This window comes from Crocuta crocuta, unplaced genomic scaffold, assembly GCF_008692635.1.
Source record: "Crocuta crocuta isolate KB4526 unplaced genomic scaffold, BGI_CrCroc_1.0 scaffold431, whole genome shotgun sequence".
Taxonomy (NCBI): Eukaryota; Metazoa; Chordata; class Mammalia; order Carnivora; family Hyaenidae; genus Crocuta; species Crocuta crocuta.
Window position 1 is genome coordinate 3,640,776 of NW_027528859.1, and position 15,563 is coordinate 3,656,338.

Here is a 15,563-nt window from a genome sequence, read left to right on the forward strand (position 1 = left end):
AGTGTCAGAAGCGCAGTGCTAGTGTGGTGCTGTCCTAAGGATTAACAGATCCATCCATGAAACAGAATAAATCACCCAGAAACAGACCCACACTGTTGTCACTTGACTTTTGACAAAGACCAAAACAAACCAACTGGGGAGAGGAGGTTCTTTTCAACAAACAGTGTTGGTATAACTGAATGCTCACGTAAAACATTTATTTCAACCATTACCTCTTACCGTAGCAAAAATTAATTTATGATGGATCACAGATCAAAATGTAAAAGTTAAAACCACAAAGATTTTAGACTATGAGGGAATATCTTCGTGACATGGGGATTACCAAAGGCTTCTCAGTTAAAAGGAAACAATCATTTTAAAAAGGTGAGGGGTGCCTGGGTGGCTCAGTCAGTTGAACATCTGACTCTTGGTTTCCACTCAGGTCATGATCCCACATTGGGCTCCGTGCTGGGGGTCGAGCCTGCTTAGGATTCTCTCTCTCCCTCTGCCCCCTCCCCAACTTATGCTCACATTCTCATTCTCTGTCTCTCTGTCTCTCTGTCTCTGTCTCTGTCTCTCTCTCTCAAATAATTAAACACTAAATTAAAAAGGTGAGTTAGACTTTATCAAAATTTAAAACTTCTCACCAAATAGTACCATTAAGAAAATGGAAAGATAAGCTACAGACTGGGAGAAAATATTCACAGAACATTTGTCTGGAAAAAGTTATATTAAAAAGTCCTATAATTGAGTAATAAAAAGACAACCCAATTAAAAAAAATAGACGTTAACACATTCCTAAAAGGAGATTTATGGATGGCAGTACATACATAAAAAGTGCTCAACATCATTAGTCCTGAGGGAAGTGAAAATTAAGACCAAAATGAGATGTGATTATATACCCCCCAGAATGAAAATTAGACCAACAACAATAAACAGTAGTGAAGTTGTGAGCAACAGTATTTCTTGCACATTTTCAGTGAGAGGGTAAAATGGTGTAACTTCTTCGGAAAAAAGACCCGGCAACTCCATTTGTAGGTATTTACTCAAGAAAACTTAAAACATATGTCCACAAAGCACTTTCATAAGAATACTAACAGCAGCATTATTCATAATCGCCCCAAATTGGAAACAGTTCCATTTCCATCTATAGGTGAATTACAGTGATATATTATGTACAATGAAATAACCACTCAGCAATAAAAAGGGACAAGCTACTGATAACATCCAACAAAATGAATGAATCTCAAAAATGTTATACTAAGTGAAAGAAGCCTTAACACAAAAGAATACATACAGTGTGTTTCCATTTATATGAAATTCTAGAACAGACAAAACTAATCTATGGTAGAAAAGTCACAGCAGCAGTTGCCTCTTGGGATTTGGGGTAGGGATTGACAGAAAAGTCGTGAGGGAATATTCTGTTTTCGATACGGTTTGAGATTACATGCGTGAATGCATTTGTCAGGATTCTGCAGATGTACACTGTGGGACATCCACCCCATGAAATGCTTCTTGGCTTTACAGAGGAACAAAGTACCGGTGCACACAACTTGAATGAATCTCCAGGGAATTATGCAGAGTGAAAAAAAGCCAATCCCAAGAGATGAGGTATTGTATAATTCCATTAATATGACATCTTTGAAGTGACACGGATTTAGAAATGGAAGACAGATGAATGGTTGTCAGGGGTTAAGAACGGAAGAGGAGTCAGGAGGGTGGTAGGTGTGCTCATAAAAGAGTGACACGAGGGATCTTGTGTCAGAACTTTTCGGTGTCTTGACTGTGGGATTGGATACACGAACCTACACAACTGACAAAATTGTATAGAATGTAATACAGAACCACGAAAACGAGTACAAGTGAAACAGGAGATCTGAGTAAGGCGGTAGGCTGTGCCAGTGTCACTGTGCTGGCTGTGAGTCTGGTCTTGCACGGTGTTGCCATGGAGGGAAACTAGGAATGTATGCAAGAGGTTTCTGTTCTTTCTTACAACTGCATAAGCACTTACGATTATCTACAATTATCTCAGTAAAAATGTCAGTAAAAATACAATTTGGGGCACCTGTGTGGCTCAGTCAGTTAAGCGTCCAACTCTTGATTTTGGCTCAGGTCATGATGTCGTGGTTTGTGGGTTGAGCCCCTTGTCAGGCTCTGAACTGACAGTGCAGAGTCTGCTTGGGATTCTCTCTCTCCATCTCTACCCCTGCCCCACTTGTGCTCTCTCTCCCTCAAAATAAACAAACATTAAAAAAAAAAATTAGAGAAAAGTCTGAGACGATGTCTGGGCAGGAAATGTAAAAAATGAGTCAGGAACATCTTGACACACCACTTTGTGTGTCTTCCTTTGATAGCAAGGAAGCTATCAACGATGATTGAAGTTGTAGCAAAATGACTGACTGAGGAACCAAATTGAGGGCAAAGATGGCTCAATTTGAGTTTCAGTAAGAACAGCAATTTCTAAGACTTGAGCCCTATAAAATATGTTTAAATCCATGACTTCATAATAGTGGTTTAAACACACACACACACACACACACACACACACTGGTTACCTTCAAAGAATAACAGAGAACCCGCTCTTTGTCTTGAAACCTGGGAAATACAAGAAGCTTTTCGTCAATGTAACATAAAACTGGATAACCAAATGTTAGATGAAGAACAGCATCTCCTAATGCAGTTACTTCAGCAAAGAAATGAACGAAGTGATACAGTTAGGAAAGTATCGCCATTTTGTTACCTCTAGTAAATTCATGGATCTAGGCATTGGGCATCGTGAACAGGAACATCAAAAAAGAGATAGCCAGGATTGTGGATACTTTATGATAAAAAGACACCACGCCACTGGTAGCCTTGCTAAAAGGATTGAACCTGAGCCTTCTCAAGCCTCTGTATCCAGCTGCCCATATGCAGGAAATACAGATGATAGGGTCACAAGTAGGACTCCTGAGAAAGCATGCAGTCAGCAAAATTCACACTGAGAACCTGGTCCAATGTGTGAGGTTCTTCAACAGACAACTTGTGAAAAAAACCGGGGAAGGGGTGCGGGGGGTATGGACGGGGAACCTGTGGGTAGAATGAGAAACAAACACACATCAAGCTAAAAACCTGAGGACAAAACAAATTCTAGTATCTAAGGATACACACTTAGGTGGTAAAAGCACAAAGACCTAAGGAAGTGATTACTACAGAGTCAAGAATATGTAGACCTTAGTGAGGAAGATTGGAATGGGGCACATGGGGAGGCTTCTAGAGTGGCTGACAAAATTCTGGTTTGTTTTTAAGATTTTTTTTTTTTTAAGTAATCTTGAATTCACAACCCCGAGCGCAAGAGTCACATGCTCCACTTACTGAGCCACCCAGACTCCCCAAAATTCTGTTTTTGATGTAGGTAGTGGTTAGTAGGATGTTTGCCTTGTAAAACAGTTCACTAAACTGTACATTTGCTCTGTAATTCACTTTGGTTTACACTTTGTTTTTTTTAAGTTTATTTATTTTGAGAAAGAGCACACTCGCATGAGCAGGTAAGGAGCAGAGAGAAAGAGAAATTCCCAAGCAGGCTCCATGCTTTCAATGCAGGGACCATACTCATACACCATGAGATCATGACCTGAGAGGAAACCAAGAGTCAGAAGCTTAACCAACAGAGCCACCCAGGCACCTCTTGATTTACACTTTAAAAGGGCTGTGATAGAACAGTTCAGATAGCTGTGGGAGGCCAGAGGAGGCACTGAATGTCTGAGAGAGACCCTCAGAAGAAGGCTGTGTTGGGAGAGTAGCATAGATGGGACAAATGTCAGTGGTGAGACTCGAGAAATAGACAAGCTCATGACCTGCCATCTGTACGAGTTTTTATCCTGGAAGCCATGGGGAGTCATTGAGGAAATCTAAGCTGACCAGTGGCATGACCAGATTTATATTTTAGAAGGATTCCGTTGGTGGCTGTGTGCGAAATGGATCGGATGGAGGAGGCAGGACTGGTTCCAGGGAGACCAGTTGAGAGTCAGCCATGGTAATCCAAACTAAAGATGGCGAGGCCAGAAACAACATGGTGACAGAGTGGAGAGAGGAAAGGACTAACTTGAGAGTGCTTAAGGAGGTGGAAATACAGGATTTGAGAGACTACCTGGGACAGAAGCAGAGAAATCAAGGTTTCTCTAGTTACCAGGTGGGGTCGTGGAAGATGATGGCGCCATTAACTGGGACATGGAATACCAGTGGTAGAACAGGGGTGAGGTGGAGAGATGAGATGATAATCTATACTATTTTTGAAATAGAGATAATTTGCATACAATTAAATGCACAGAACAGAAGCATACAGTCCAGTGATTTTTTTCAGATGTCTGCATCCATGTGACTAACATACCAGTGAGGATGTAAATATTTCCTTCACTCCTGAAGTTTCTTTGTGACCCCTTCAGGTGTGTTCTGATTTTTTTTTTAATTTATTTTTATTTTTGAGAGGGGGGGAGAGAGAGAGAGAGAGAGAGAGAGAGAGAGAGAGAGAATATCCCAAGCAGGCTCTACTCTGTCAGTGCAGAGCCTGAGGCAGTGCTCAATCTCATGAACCATGAGATTATGAATTGAGACGATCAAGAGGTGATGGTGATGGTCATTTGGGTTGTTTATAATTTTTTTGTTTGGTCATTTGACTATTGTGAGTAAAGCCTCTGTAAACATTCTCATATAAGTCTTTTCATAGGTGTACATTTTCATTGATCTCCAGTAAATATCTAGGTCAAAGCATAGGTGCATGTTTAATGGCAGAAGAAACTACCAAACCGTTTTCTAAAGTAATTGTAGTATTTTATGCTCTTACCAGCAATGTATGAGAGTTCTGGTTGCTTTATATATTGGTGCTCTGATGCTTTTAGTGTTTTTAGTTTCAGCCATTGTAGTGAGTGTGACACACATATCTCTGTCATTATGGTTTTAATATAAATCAAGTAATGAATATAATGATGTTGAGCAGCTCTTCTTGAACTTACTGGCCATTAATTTTACTTTTGTGAAGTTTCTGTTCAAATCTTTGCCTGTTTTTTGTTGGATTTTTTAAATTGTTGAGCTGTAGGATTTTTTTTTTAATGTTTTTATTTATTTCTGAGAGAGAGAGAGACAGCGTGAGGAGGGGAGGGTCAGAGAGAGAGGGAAACACAGAATCTGAAACAGGCTCCAGGCTCTGAGCTGTCAGCACAGAGCCAGATGCGGGGCCGAAACCCACAAACTGTGAGATCATGCCACCCAGGCGCCCCTTCATTTTCTTAATAATGCCTTTTGATGAGCAGATTTTGAGATAGATTTTAATTTATTGATTTTTGTCTTTTATGATTAGTATGATTAGTACCTTTTGTGTTCTCACAAATCTTTGCGTATCCCAAGGTTGCGTAGAGTCTTATGTTTTCATCTAGAAGCTTTATAGATTTGTATTTTGTGCTGAGGTATAAACTTAATCTTAAATTTTTGTATATGGTATGTGTCAGAAGTTCATTTTTTTCATACGTACGTCAAGCTTTCCCAGCACCATTTGATGAAAAGGCTTTTGTTTATCCATTGAATTGCATTGATATTTGGTCAAAAGTTAATTGCTCAGTATACGTATTTTCTGTCCTGAACTCTATTTTCCTGATGCCCATACCACACTGTCTTGTGGCTGACGTGTTGAGGGAGTCTAGATTACGTTCTCTTTTTGTTTTTGTTTTTGTTGAGTGTTTGTTGTATTCTAACAGTTCAGTTACTGGCAGAACCTTTTGATCCTATCAGATTTGCTTTTATTCTTCCAATTTGAATATGTTCCTGTAGCATATACTTTCTGAGTCTCGGTGTGAGACTCCATGTTCTGGACTGGACTTCCCTTAGCTCCCAGCTCTGCGTGATCTCTAGTACCCCCATGTACCCCTAGCAGGCGATGTCTACTAGGTCCCATGAAGGCTTGCCCTGTGCCTGTGCAGTCCAGCCTTGAGCCAAGACACTGCCTACCCCCCTCACCCTGCCTCACAGATTCCAGGCACCTGAGCCTCTCATAACTCAGATCTGCCTGCTCAGTGAGACTACCACTCTGCTTGGGTGCCATCTCTCTGCCCCACTAAGAGAAGGTGCCCCGAATGAAAGCTAGAACAGTTGCATGCTCCCCTCCTGTGTTTCCCTTCTTTCCAAAATTACAGCCTGGCGCAGCTTGCTGTTCAGTGCCTGAAACCACATATTCAGAGCAAACTGATAGGTTTTTTTTTTTAAGTTTATTTATTTTGAGAGAGAGAGTTGAGGGGGGAGGGGCCGAGAGGGGGAGAGAGAGAATCCCAAGCAGTTTCAACACTCAGCAGGGATCCTGACACAGGGCTTGATCTCATGACTGAGATCTTGACCTGAGCCGAAATCAAGAGTCAGGTGCTTACCCAGCTGAGCCACCTAGGCGTCCCTAGAGCAACTTTATAGTTTTTCATGGCAGGAGGGAAAATCTAATTCCAGTTATTTTGTCACGGCCAGAAGTGGAAGTTGAGGTTCTATTTGCTGAATCTTTAGTATCTGTGTAACATTCAAGTAGAAATGCTCAACAGGCAATTGGGTGCCCATGTGTAGAAGGCCTGAGAGAGACTATTGGGGCTGGAGACTCAGATTTTATAGTCAAAGCCAAGGGATGTGATCACCTAACTATATTTACCTTCTTACAATAGTTAGAGAAGGAGGGAAGAACAATTTTCTGGGGGTGCCTGGGTGGCTCAGTGTTAGGTTAAAGCATCTGGCTTCGGCTCGAGTCATGATCTCCCAGTTCATGAGTTCAAGCCCCACATCGGGCTCTCTGCTGTCAGCTTGGAGCCTGCTTCAGATCCTCTGCCCCCTGTTTCTCTGCCCCTCCCTGTCTAGTTCTCTATCTCTTGCTTGTTCTCTCAAAATGAACAAATAAACTTAAAAAAATTTTTTTCTCTTAAAAAAGCCTAAAAGATATGGCTAAAGAAGGAGGTGAGGAACAGGACATGGGTGTCACAGAGACCCATTCACACTATGAATAAAGCAGTGTTCATTTGAGAGAGTGACAGCTATCAGGAGCCCAGCCTTTGCTCTGTCATGCTTCCCAGTCCAGAGGCCTGCTCTTCCCCAGTGCTGCTGAGGACTAGGAAAGGCTCACCAGGTGATCGTTACGGAAGAACCTACCTACCCAGGCCCTCATACTAATCTGTAGAGTTAAAGTCACACCTGTTATGATGAAGCTCAGAAATCTTGTATACATCACACATTTGTGCTTCTAGCCTTCCTGGGCCTAGATAGCTGACAGGTATGATCATCATTTTCATAAAATGGAGAGGAAAACCAAGGCCCCGAAGAGGTTAACAACTTGATTACAGTTGGCTGTGAAGTCTGCCCTATTTCCAGTTTTAGTTTCTAGTTGTCTAGAGACTTCATAGGGTTTCAGACTTGGAAGTTGCTCTAGGTCATCTAATACAGTCCTCTTGTTTTTTAGGTGGGGAAACTGACACTCATAAATGACAGAGCTTTAGCTAGGTATACATGACAGAAATTCAGTGAAGCCAACTTGAGCGAAAAGAGAATTTATCGCAAGAGCACAGAGCTAGCTGATGGAATTCAAAAGGCAAGGTTAAAGCTGAGCTTTAAGCGTAGGCTGGAACCGTGACCTAGGGTGCTATAGAGAAATTGGGATGGTTTTTGCCATTTTCTCTGCTCATTTCTTTGTCTCCAGTTCATCCTTCTCTCAACGTAGACTAGCTTCTTCTGCCCCTCCCTCCAAAGAAAATGGTCATTAGCAACTCTTCCTGAGTTTATAGCTTAGGAAAGAAGCCATTCATTCTTCTCCATTCAGGAAAGAAGCCGACCTGATTCTAGAATTACAACTCCTGTTCCGCAGGAGATTTCAGCAGCCCAGTTGGAGCCATCCAGAGCCCCACTCTATGCTGCCAAGGGCCTGGGGAGTTGTCTTGTTCCACAGACACAGCTACCAGGGAGCTCTGCATTCTAAACATGGGGTAAATTGTGGGTCGGGCAGAAAGCAAGGGGGCAGATGGCTGGGCAGCCAGCATGGCACGTGTTTAGGACACAGGGTTGCATCAGTGACCAGCAGCAGAGCCAGGACCAAACCCCACAGCCTGACCCAGCAGCAGTCTTTCCTGAGGCTGCCTCATGTGGGAGTACAGTATAATTACGTGATCCGGCAGTGAAGAGAGGTGGACAAATGGACACTCTCTGCCTCAGTTCTCATTCCCCTTGCTGTGAAGAAATAGAGGTCCCTTTCCTGGGAGTCTAGGAGGTCCAGACCTCTAGAACCAAAACAGCAAAAGGCGGGTTCCCTCTATATTAGTCCAAAACCTTGTTACAAGTCATAGAAACCCACATCAAACTGGCTAGAGCAAAAAAGGGAATTTATTAGAAGGCCATTGAGGAACCTCCTAGAAGTGAAGAAAGAACTACAGATTCCAGAGCAGCTTCAGGAATCTGGCTGGAATCAGTACCAGCAGGACACATATACATGTGATCGCTTTTTTTCTTTCTTTTTCAATTTTCATCTTTCATCTCCTCATCTCTGCCTGGCTCTGGTACCACAAGGTTTTTTCTACCAGTGGGGAACGTGGCTGACCGCAGTTTGGGGGTCATATCCTTATAGTTTCTGACCAAGAGAAAGGAGCATCTTGCCTGCTGATTCCAGGTAGAACAATCCCATAGGAGGATTCTGATTGAGAGGATGGAGCTCTGTGATTGGCTTGGCCTTGTTCTCTTGCACACCCTTGGGGTCCCGAGAAGGCAGGGAATATTTAAAGAGGAGGAGCTATAAGCAGGGTAAACAAAAACATCTTTTGTGTTTGCTCCCAGGTGACCATGGAGGCTGGCGGTCTCCCCTTGGAGCTGTGGCGCATGATCTTAGCCTACCTGCACCTTCCTGACCTGGGCCGCTGCAGCCTGGTGTGCAGGGCCTGGTATGACCTGATCCTCAGTCTCGACAGCACCCGCTGGCGGCAGCTGTGTCTGGGATGCACCGAATGCCGCCACCCCAACTGGCCCAACCAGCCCGATGTGGAGCCTGAGTCTTGGAGGGAGGCCTTCAAGCAGCATTACCTTGCCTCCAAGACATGGACCAAGAATGCCCTGGACTTGGAGTCCTCTGTCTGCTTTTCTCTCTTTCGCCGGAGGAGGGAACGCCGTACCCTGAGTGTTGGGCCAGGCCATGAGTTTGACAGCCTGGGCAGTGCCTTGGCCATGGCTAGCCTGTATGACCGAATTGTGCTTTTCCCAGGTGTGTATGAAGAGCAAGGTGAAATCATCCTGAAGGTACCCGTGGAGATCGTCGGCCGCGGGAAGTTGGGTGAAGTGGCCCTGCTAGCCAGCATTGACCAGCACTGCTCCACCACACGCCTGTGCAACCTTGTCTTCATGCCCGCCTGGTTCTCCCCGTTCATGTTTAAGGTGCGTCTCCGTATCCAGACAGCTGGCCTCTCCAGTCCTGACCCTGGGCTTTGGCCTCTTCTTAGTGGGTTTGCAACCCCTTTTTGTTGAAATTAAGAGTTTTTTTGTTGTTCCTAGAACACGCTCCTCTGCACCAGTTGAGAATTGGGAACAGTAATAATCAACATTCTGCTTTATTCCTGGCAAAACTGTATTAAAAAATAAGCCAAGGACTCCGAACCCAAACGGCTTTGTACTTTTCTTCCCCACTGGATGAACTGGAACCACAGGTGGAGTAGCTAGGTGGGAAGGCCAGGTCTGGGAGTATGCCCATGGCTGCAGGAGGCGAGAGCACCTCATGCCCAGAGATGGGCAAAGCCAGGGGAGGCTGTGCAGGACCAGTGACCTTCAGCACATCAGCCCCAGCCTGTGGAGGAGGCTCAAGGAAGGTCAGGCTTTTACCAAGGGTGCCTTGAGAGAGGCTCAGGAAATACCAGCCCAACACAGATCTTCTAGTAACACAGAGTACAGGCTGTATGCAAAGCAAAATATGTATTGACACATTGGTAGGTCAGTAGGTCTCGGCAGAGCTTTTTACAGCTCTACACTGCATAGAAACATTGTAATAGTAATAATTATGTTGCCTCTATTTCTACCAATAACAATAAATTGTCTCTCAAGTTTGTAATGACTGCTATACTACCAGTTGTTTGCAGGTACACTGTGAGCCTGGCTTGTGCTTTACAGCTATTAGTAAGATGGGTAGTGTCATCTGGTTTTATAGATGAGCAGACCGAGGCTCAGCAAGATGAAGTGACATACCCAGGTCTCAGTAAGGGACAGAGCTAGGATCCAAAGTCTATATTGATAATCTAGATGACTTTCCATCTGTGACTTCATTTGATCCCCACAACAAAGATTTGTGGTAGGTAGTAGATGTGGGATCTCCATTTTGCAGAGGAGGGCCATTAAAAAGCTCAGGGATGCTAAGTAATTTTCTCAAATGCATAATTAGTGAAGTTAGAACTCAAATTCTAAGCACTTTTGAAATCACACTATGCTGTATTCTTTAGAAACCTAAAAGCCTGCTTTTTAGGCCTAGAATGTTTCAGAAGGACAGATGAACGATTCCTGCACGGGTCTGCAGACCCAGAAGAAAGTTTGATTCCAGACCCTGGATGTTTCCATTTACTCTGAGAATAATTTGTTGGTTTCAGCCTCTCCTTTCCACTTAGAAGTACAGCTGCAGATGGGGTGGGGGCCTGGCCTTCACTTCCCTGTAGCCCAGCCCACCATCTGGCTTCATGCTTGGCATGTATCAGTGCTCTGCCCCTGATTGTCTTTTAACTAAAAACAGGACAAGGGTCTAGGATGACCTTCCAGAAAAAATGCAAAGGCCAGAGTGATTTCACAGCAGTTTTCAGTGACTTCTGAGGAGAACCCTAGCAATGGCGGTTCATCTCCAGAGAGCTGGCGTTCATCTACAGAGAGGACAAAGTAAAGCAAAAATAGACTTAAATTGCAGCTAGAAAAAAATAAGTTAGCCATAAGGAAGAACTTACAGAGGTCAAGGCAAGTAAGCTCAGGCCAGGCTCTCAAGGGTGGTCACTGCTAGAGAATGTAGAATCTGTTCAGGGGGTGGATGTGTCTGGATCACTCAGGGGGATCATGGAACCCTCCCTCATTTTACGTTTCAAATCCATCTGGTGGCATTTAGTGTGAAATCCAGAAACAGTTACTTGTCAGGAACACAGAGTGGGTGGGCTTCTCAGTGAGGCCTGGGAGCTGAGGGGCTCAGGTGAGTGGTGCTGTGGGGCTCAGCCCTTCCCACCCTGAGAGGAGTCTCTGTTCTTTGTGTCCCTGATCCTGGGTAATGATGGCTAATTTTTATTAGATGCCAACTTTGTACCCGGCTCTCTGCCTTGTGCTTCCTTAGCTGGTAAGCCCCCTGTTGCAGACAAAGAAGCTGAGCCTCAGAAAGGTGAAATCCTATCCAGGGTAACACACTTGAAAGAGGCAGAGATGGGAGCGCCCCATGAAGTCGGACTCCAGAGCCCATCTTAACCGCTGCTTGGTGCTGCCCAGCTGCGGCAGCATACCTCGTCCACCTCGTTAGGGACGTAGCCTGCCGTCCTTTGCTCTGCTCTACCGCTATGTTCCAGTTGCCAGACAGGCTGACTCTTTCCCAGTACCTGTGGGTGGGCCTTCCCCACTGCCTGCCCCAGCCCAGGCAGGGCTCAGCCCCTCCTGGCCTGTCTTCTGTCGGCCCACAGGGTTCTGCCTGGCCTTGTCCCCACCAAGCTGATGCTCTGTGGGGTGCTGCAGGGCTGAGAGAGGATGGGGAACAGGAAGTGGTCTGAAGGGGTGAGACGTAGCACAACACCTCGTGACCTCATACTTCCTTCACATAACCGAGATACCGAGTTGGGATTCCGTCACCCTTCAGGGTTCGCAGTAAAGTTTCTCAGATCCCAGCCACTTCTTGTGTTTCTCAAAGTTCAAAGCTCTCCCTGTCACTCCTCTTCATCCCTAGAGTGGTGCTCGCCCTCCTGGTTACCATTGATTCCATTTCACACAGCATCCTTCTGAGCATTTGGCTTCTCAGAACCCTCTTCCCCATCTTCACCTCTTAAAGTTTATATTCTCACTAAGCATTTCTTGAGTATTGGGAGAATTTGCTTGAGATCTGAGATCTTCAGGAAGGGCCCTGTTGCATAGCGTGAACTTTTCTGCCATTAGCCGTTTCCACTCTCGTCCCCTTCCCCTTGGGTTTGGAAGGAGGGAAAAGCAGGCAACTCCAAATTATCCCCCCTCTGATGCAGTGCAGCCTCCTGTCCTGTCCCCATCCCCCTCTCGGGGCGGGGGTGGGGGGCGACACATGCCCTAGGGGGTAGGGGAGAGAACAGGATCAGCAGGACACATGGCTTCTCCATGCTCCACCCTCCTTAAGGAGCAGTTAGAGTACTGACTAGCAAAACAGTTCTTATCCCTGTTTTATCCACTTTCTCTTTTTTATTCCTCAGACAACATCCGGTCATGTCCAATTTGACAACTGCAACTTTGAGAACGGGCACATCCAGGTCCATGGCCCAGGCACCTGCCAAGTGAAGTTTTGCACCTTCAAAAACACCCATGTTTTCCTTCACAACGTGCCCCTGTGTGTGCTGGAAAACTGTGAATTTGTGGGCAGTGAAAACAACTCTGTGACTGTGGAGGGCCACCCATCTGCAGACAAGAACTGGGCCTACAAGTATCTACTAGGGCTTATCAAGTCCTCCCCCAGTGTGCTCCCCACGGAGAACTCTGACTCTTTAATGTCCCTGGACCTGGAGAGCAGGGACCAGGCTTGGAGCCCAAGGACCTGTGACATTGTCATTGAAGGCAGCCAAAGCCCTACCAGCCCAGCTTCTACCTCCCCAAAGCCAGGCTCCAAGGCTGGCTCCCTGGAGGCAGAGGTGGGCAGTGATGGGGAAAGGGTGGCCCAGACCCCAGACAGCAGCGATGGAGGACTGAGTCCTAGTGGTGAGGACGAGGACGAGGACCAGCTCACATACAGACTGTCCTACCAAGTGCAGGGCCCACGCCCTGTGCTAGGGGGCTCCTTTCTAGGCCCGCCACTTCCAGGAGCGTCCATTCAGCTGCCCAGCTGCCTAGTGCTGAACTCCCTGCAGCAGGAGCTGCAGAAGGACAAGGAGGCCATGGCACTGGCCAGCTCCGTGCAGGGCTGCCTCATCCGCAAGTGCCTCTTCCGGGACGGAAAAGGAGGCGTCTTTGTTTGCTCCTATGGCCGAGCCAAGATGGAAGGAAACATCTTCCGGAACCTGACTTACGCAGTGCGGTGTATACATAATAGCAAGGTGCTGTCATAAGCCTTACTCTGCAGACCCGTGAGGCCTTCCTGGGTCACTAGGAACATGATTTTGACTGATGAGAGGGCTCCTGTGGCTATACACAGGAAGGCTATTTCTTTAAAAGTCATCTTTATACAAGCTTATAACACACCCTTGTCTTATGTCCATCATCTGATTTGAACAGAGCAGAAACCATTCCCATTTTACAGAAGAGGAAACAGGGCCCAAAGGGGGAATGTGACTTACTCAGGGTCACACAGCAAGTTAGTGGCAGAACTGAGACTAGAACTTAGGTCTTCCAACTCCTTTTGGTATGTCATGCTACTTCTCAACCATGTCCCCTAAGTCCTAGGAGAAGGAACAAGGGCTCTTTAGCCTGGATGAGAGAAAATTGAGAGGCATGTGATGACTGGCTTTGATCTAAACCAGAGGAGGCGCCCCAGAAGAAGTGTCGAAGCTGTAGGATGAGTAGAGAGGACAGCCAAGGAAAAGAGTGTGCGTGTGGTAAGAAGGGGGCGCAGAGTGAGGGCATTCTAGGCAGCCAGAACGTTCTGCACTGGGGCCTGGGTGTGGGGCTGAATTCAGCGGTGTGCTGGGGAGGGAAGAGTGCTTACAAATGAGGCAGGGGAGGCAAGCAGAAGCCACCTTGCCCAGGGCCTGAAAAGCCCCTACGAGATATCTGGACTTTATGCCGAGAGCAATCCATCCTGCCACTAATGCGATCACCACCCTGCTGGCCCCTCAGGGCACCCCGGGACAGTCCACAGCCCCCGCAAACCACTGAGCACAGGAACGGCCTCTCAGAGGAAAGATACGGCCTTTTGGAAGAAAGCATGGCCGGCTCCTGGGTCTGAGTCTTTCCTCTCCACTGGTTCACCATGAGCGTTACCGTTCTCTCCTGTAAAATGGAAATAAGCTTCCCTGACTTGGCATCTGTCATGGGGGTTTGTGAGGCTCCGGTACCGTAATATTGCCAAGGCACCTCGTAGGCTGAGGGGCGCTGCTCACGTGTCACTTGGGAGGGAGTCTTGCAGATCGCTGCAGGCTTCTGGAGTGGTTAGCAGCAATCGCATTTAGTTGCATTTTGCCCAGCCCACTTCCAAAAAGGATTTTAGATGGTGTTACCAGGAAAGCACAGTTTCAGCCTACAGAGAATGAAAGATCATGGTCAGGTAAAAAGGATGGGTCGTAGTTTTGCTCTCAGGTACCGTGGTGATAGGATCTGGTCCGAGCCCTCCAGGAGGGTCTCCCCCACCCCCACCCCACACCTTGTATACTTATTAGGACTTTGGCTTATGAGTCAAATTCTGGCTCTGCCCCTTACTAGCTCTGCGTCATTTGGACCAATGATACTTTCTGTCTCCAAGGTGTGGTAAGGATGAGCTAAGGTCCTGTCTGGCACATAGCAAGTGCTCAACAAATGCTTTTAAAAGTCCGGTGTGAGAGGTGCCATGATGGAGGCACCATGGGTGGCATAGGAGCCCAGCCTCAGGGAAGGTCCCTTGGAGAAGCAGTGCCCGCGCTGAGCTTCCCAGGAGGAGGAGTTGTCAGTGGGAGGCTATAAGACATTGGGGGGGGTGGGAGGGGTGAAGGCCCAGATGTAAGAAAGGACACCACACGTTCAAGGAGTTGCAAGTAAGTCAGACAGCCAGAGCTTGAGGGGAGGCTCTGAGACGAGGGAGTCAGCTAGCTGAGACACAGAGGGCTTGCCGCAGAGATGGGAGTTTGCCCTGAAGGCAGTGGGAGCTTGCTGACAGATTTTAAGCAGAAAACTGTGGTCAGATCTGTATGTGGAGAGCTCATGCTGTCTGCTTTCTGGAGAATTGAATGGAGGGGAACAAGGCCGGAGGCAAGATCAATGAGGGCCAGTGGAGAATTGTGATCCAGAGACGGACAGGAGGGGACGGGGCAGTCTGGAGAGGTGGGAAGGAGGGCTTTCGGAGGGAGTAGTCGAAGCCGTGAGGCCTAGATTTCGGGCCTGAGTAGCTGAGAAACAGCAGGAATGTGGGAGGTTAGGACGTGCAGAGAGATGCTGAGTTCAGTTCTGGGCATGCTGAACATGGAGCACTTCTGACGTCTGGCAGAGGTGCTGTCTGGTTACCTGGGTCTGGAGCTTTGGAGAGAGAGGTGGCCTGCCTCGCGGACTTGGGAGCAGGTGGTAGCTGGGAGTCATGGAAAAAGGAAAAATGGAAAGTTACACAGCCTTACTTGCAGTAGCCCTTTTGAACTGTTGCTTCCAGAGGCTTTGGGCAGGAAGTGTGCAGCCTGTAATTCCTAGTGAGTCTCCAGCAAGGAACCTGAGAAGCTGATATTCAGGATTTTTTACTAAAAAAAAAAGAAAAAAGAAAA

The 15,563-nt window shown here is 46.6% G+C and overlaps 1 protein-coding gene across 1 annotated transcript in view; it reads left to right on the forward strand.

Annotated features, from left to right (window-relative positions):
* Positions 1-1,551: 1,551 nt before the first annotated feature.
* The window catches only part of FBXO10 (F-box protein 10), a 31,647-nt gene continuing 17,635 nt past the window's right edge, over positions 1,552-15,563 (forward strand). The window contains exons 1-3 of the mRNA XM_077756165.1: positions 1,552-1,590; positions 8,794-9,384; positions 12,387-13,220. Of these exons, the coding sequence (XP_077612291.1) occupies positions 1,555-1,590; positions 8,794-9,384; positions 12,387-13,220 (1,461 nt within the window). The 5' untranslated portion in view covers positions 1,552-1,554. The remainder of the gene's footprint in view (positions 1,591-8,793; positions 9,385-12,386; positions 13,221-15,563) is intronic.